At 39.0% G+C, this 4,625-nt stretch overlaps 1 protein-coding gene across 2 annotated transcripts in view; it reads right to left on the bottom strand.

The window, feature by feature from the left end:
* Window positions 1–22: 22 nt before the first annotated feature.
* The window catches only part of LOC122080284 (type 2 DNA topoisomerase 6 subunit B-like), a 7,123-nt gene continuing 2,520 nt past the window's right edge, over window positions 23–4,625 (bottom strand). Inside the window, exons 1-6 of one of the 2 annotated variants that reach the window (XM_042647237.1) lie at window positions 3,106–3,531; window positions 2,910–3,018; window positions 2,288–2,365; window positions 1,440–1,466; window positions 658–766; window positions 23–566 (exon numbers count right to left, since the gene is read on the bottom strand). In XM_042647237.1, coding sequence (XP_042503171.1) covers window positions 422–566; window positions 658–766; window positions 1,440–1,466; window positions 2,288–2,365; window positions 2,910–3,018; window positions 3,106–3,141 — 504 coding nt within the window. In that variant the 5' untranslated portion in view covers window positions 3,142–3,531 and the 3' untranslated portion in view covers window positions 23–421. Of the gene's footprint in view, window positions 567–657; window positions 767–1,439; window positions 1,467–2,287; window positions 2,372–2,909; window positions 3,019–3,105; window positions 3,532–4,625 lie in introns of those variants that run through there. The other variant, XM_042647236.1, reaches the window with a different exon arrangement.

The raw sequence follows: 4,625 nt of genomic DNA, 5'->3' as shown, positions 1-4,625 counted from the left end.
TTCCTGATTCCCAGTAGAAATTAGGTTCTGAGCGTTTTCTTGCATTAACTTCTTTTTGTTAGTTACGAAGGTCACAATGCTTACAATAACATCAGAAGTAAGTATAGTTGAGGAGACAGTTCCCTTTTTGTTGGTGTCTAGTCTAGAGATTAAACCATCCAGACAATTTGACCGTTCATAGAGCTTCACCACCTAAATGAAGGGTGCATAATTTAAGAATTAACCCCCCAGTATTTTTATTGCTTCCAGTAACAAATTCACAGTTAATACCCCTATCTTTCGTCCTCATTTGTTTCACATAAGTAGTTATACGACCTCACATATAATCTGCCTGCTAGTGTGTGTGTGTGTGTGAGGGGGGGGGGTGCGCATGCACACTTGCATGAGTGGGAATGTTGAGGCACATGGATTGTTTAAATGGCTAAATAAAACCTGCTGAACTAGGCAGATGATGCACCAATTTTGGATCCCATAATGGAGTGAGCCAAACCTTTTGGAAGAAGAGAGTGATCCCTGTTGTTAACTCAGCAATGCTCTCACAAGTGGACAGACATACTTCAGTTCCACTGAAAGAGGGAGAAGAATAATTGCCAACTGATTGCAAGGGAGAAAATTTGAGAAAGCAACTACCTAAGTGTTGTTTCAGAAGATGCTTGCCTGAATTTTGCACCATTCTTAGGGGTTGAAGGTAACCTTGTCAGCTTTCTTGCAGCTACAGTTTCCTTTAAATTCATATGGTAGTGAAAAATCTTGGAGTCACATGTGCCTGAAATTTCTCACAAATAATGGTGGAAAACTGGAGAGAGAGAGAGAGAGAGAGAGAGAGAGAGAGAGAGAGGATTGAAAAAAGAAATTTCATGTTTGATTTTAGTTTGCTGCATTTGAGATATTCAGTCCAAGAATTCTTATTTAGGTCATGTATTTTCAGTTAACCATCAAATCCTTTTTGAATGTGCCACATTCTTTCTTCCCCCTGATTTGTTTTAAATGGGTTTGTCAAAAGGCTTGTGCTAGCAATCAGTCTGAAGCCTTCAGTTATCCAGCTTGAGATCTAAAGTATATGAAAGAACTTTATGGCCATTACTTTCATTACCAGCTACTCTGCTGCGCATGTTTGAGCTTTAGCTATTAGAAGAAACGCTCGGAAAATTGTTAGGTGTGCTAGCCAAGAATCTCTACAAAAAGACAAGCATGAAATGGTAGAAATTGAGACAATTGGGTGGAGACTTAATTTAATTCTGGAAACCGGAATGGTGCCCACTAAGCGTAAGCCTGCAACTACAAAATTTTGATCTATATGAAGCAGAAATAATGTGATGCAACTATCTGTAGAAGTCTCGGTTGTGGCACGGGAAAACTGTAGCTCTGACAATTTGTATTCTTGAACTGAACAATAATCCATGAGACCAATGCAAATACTATAAAGAAGAAAAACTTACTTGTAGTTGTGATGGAAAGCACTCCATCTGCATGAAAAAATTAAGGAACTTGTTTAATCTTGCTTCTGAACTATAGAATAAATAATAATTCAAAAACATTCCGGCTATGCATCTACAGATCAAAAGACCTCTGGCCCAGTTATCCACAGTTTCTTCAACAATTTGCACAAGTAGCTTTGCAGTTATGCATAAAAGTTTTACTTCACTGCAAATGCACATCAACACCATATCAATGGGAGGCTTTTCGACTTGGTATGGAAATAAATCCTACCCAAGGATACAAACAACCATGTACTATGTAATGTTGAAAGGTTGAAGTCTTGAAACTACAGCCAGCATTTCAGCATAAGAGGTTTGCTCATCTGATAGTTATGACTACCCAATTGATATTGTTTTCGAGACACATCAAAAGCAAGAGGTTTCTCCTTCTATTTCATGGCTTTGATCAACCCTAATCATGGGACATATATTCCATATGAATACATACAATAGTTCCTAGAGTCTCTCCGGATGTGGGGGCATAAATATATATTTCTATGATTTGCGCCTTTAACAAACATATTATCTATCACAGAGACGGGCAATCATTTTCCAGTTCCAATATGCAGCATCAAATAAGAAGCACCCTTTGGGAATTTGCTAGCTTATTTATTAGGAGGTGGCTTCAACCACTTTTGACGAGTGATGACCACTCATATTCCTCCAGAATGCAAGACAGTGTGCCAGATGGGATCAATGTTTTTTTTTTTTAAACGGCATGTGATTGCAAACCAACGGTATCCAATGATTCAGATCAACAACAAAGAGAAAATAAATATTGTAATAACGTTCAATCAATTCTCACATACCAAAATTCTCGTCAGAAACGATATTCCTTGGGCACTTCAAGTTTTGAAACTCTTCCAAGCAGCTCCCAATGCCAGTATCTGAAACTGACAAATATGGAAGGGAAGATATTTTCATAAATTTACAGAACTCATGATCCATTCAAAATGCCTCTATTCTCTCTAAAACCTTATAGCTACAAAGTGATATAAACTCATGATCCATTCAAAATGGCTCCATGCTCTTTAAAATCTTCCAGCTACAAAGCGATATAATGATCTTGCGGCCATAGCATCTACTGACTGTAAACCCTAGGATTTCTGAATTAAGAGGTAAGTTCCAAATGTATTCATCGAATGCACGTCAGGAAATTTATATTTGCCGCCAGATGAGAATACAATAACACCTTCTGCTTGGTCCGCATGTGTTTCTATTCATTTCATGGGATCGGGAAAATTAACACTTCTAGAACACCGTGAACTTTCTAGAAAATAAGTTCTTAACAAAAAATTCCTTGATCATTCTAAATCAATGCGTAGCTAAGTTACTAAAGTTTCTCTAATCTCTAGAACAAAGTATTAAGAAAAAAAAAATAGGGAAAGCATAGACACAAATCTCAACAAATACAGACAAGAGGTTCCTTACATGAGATTCTGACGAGCGGAGGATCGGAGTCGGGAATGCGTTTAAGAACAACGGATAATCTGCAAAGATCTTCAGCGATCCGGCATCTCTGGATGGCAGAGGAGATTAACTAGAAAGAAAAAGAAAAATTACAGGTTAAGAACAAGAACAATCAGAGAACGTATTTGCAGAAGAGAAAAAATGAGTTTTAACTCACATTTTGGTAAAGGATTTGAGTGGTGGAAGCCTCCATGGAACGTTTTCCTCTGATGGGGAAATTCCCGCGCTACTGAAAAGTTCACAGTTCGTGCTTCGCAGTTCGCAAATTCCAAATGTGCTTGCAAAATTGGTAAATTGTGCCTATTTATACAATGGAGGAGGATTGCTTGAGGAATGGTCATGAATTCTCTCCAATCACTTGAAAGTACTGGTGAAGGCGTGAAACAATGCCGAGGGTTGTGGTGGGAACCGTGGGATATGCTTTTTATGAACACCAGTGCTTTCAAATGACTAGAGAGGAGCCCGCCCTGCCAGAACCGACTTGATTTGTTTATGAGAAACTACAAAACTGCCCCTTCGTCTCTAACGGTACTTTGGCGCTCAAAATTGAGAACGCGAGGTAGAGAGAGAGTACAGGAGAAGGGTTTTTGCCGATATGCAGAGAGGATTGGTATATATCGGTGCCCCATGCTTTTCAGGAAAAATACTATGTTTTTTACTGGTTTACCCCTAAGTGATCTCAATCGATACCGATACCGATACCGAAACCATGATCAGTAGTCCCTAACATTTACAAGATGATTTTAGGGTTTTTTTAAAAGATTTGGATTTCGACCGGACTGAAACCAGATTGAATCAATCTAGATTTCGATTATGGTTTACAAACCCTGTGTGGGATGAAATGTTTTTGCATCTAAGAAAGCAACAAGATAATTTTATGTAAGAAAACGAGAGAGAGAGAGAGAGAGAGAAAAAGAATAACGGTAATCAAGGCATCCTCCCATGAATGTTAGAACATTTTCCTTTAAAATAATAATAATAATAATGATGATAATGGGTACAAGTAGGGGTGTCAATTCCTAAACTGAACCGTTAAAATTGGCCGGATCAAACCGATAACAACACGGATCGAACCGAACCGAAGACTTATCGGTTTGGTTCGGTTTCGAGTATTGCAACCCCAAAACCAAATCGAACCACACCGAAAACCGGATGAACCCGAAACCAAATCGAAACCGGCTCAAAACCCGAACTGAAACCGAAACCAAACCGGTAAGAAACCGAAACACTCTAAAATTCATTAAAAAAAATCAAAATTTGCATAGTTTTATATACATTTGTACGGAAAGTCGAATCCAAACTAGACCAAAAACCAAAACCAACCCGGTTACAAATCGATTTAAGAAACCGAAACTAAACCGCACCAAAACCGAAACCAAACCGAAACCAGAATTTCCTTATTGGTTCGGTTTTGGTTTCAACTTTCCCACACCAAAACCGACTCAACCCGGACCAAAACCGAGCCAGACCGACCGATTAACACCCCTAGGTACAAGTTTGGTCCTGTCCGCCATAACCCACCCTGGCCTGCCCTTAACCCAAATAGAGCTTGGGTTGAGATACCCTAATCCTAAGTTGGGCCCTAAATCAAGGCAGAACTGAACTGAACTATTGGACTGAGATCAGTCAAGGGGACTCATAGTTGGACTGAGGATTTCAATAACCTGGTTTAAAAAA

The sequence above is a fragment of the Macadamia integrifolia genome, chromosome 5, assembly GCF_013358625.1.
Source record: "Macadamia integrifolia cultivar HAES 741 chromosome 5, SCU_Mint_v3, whole genome shotgun sequence".
Lineage (NCBI taxonomy): Eukaryota > Viridiplantae > Streptophyta > Magnoliopsida > Proteales > Proteaceae > Macadamia > Macadamia integrifolia.
Note: the sequence above shows the minus strand (reverse complement) of the source record. Positions and strands in the feature narration are given on the sequence as shown.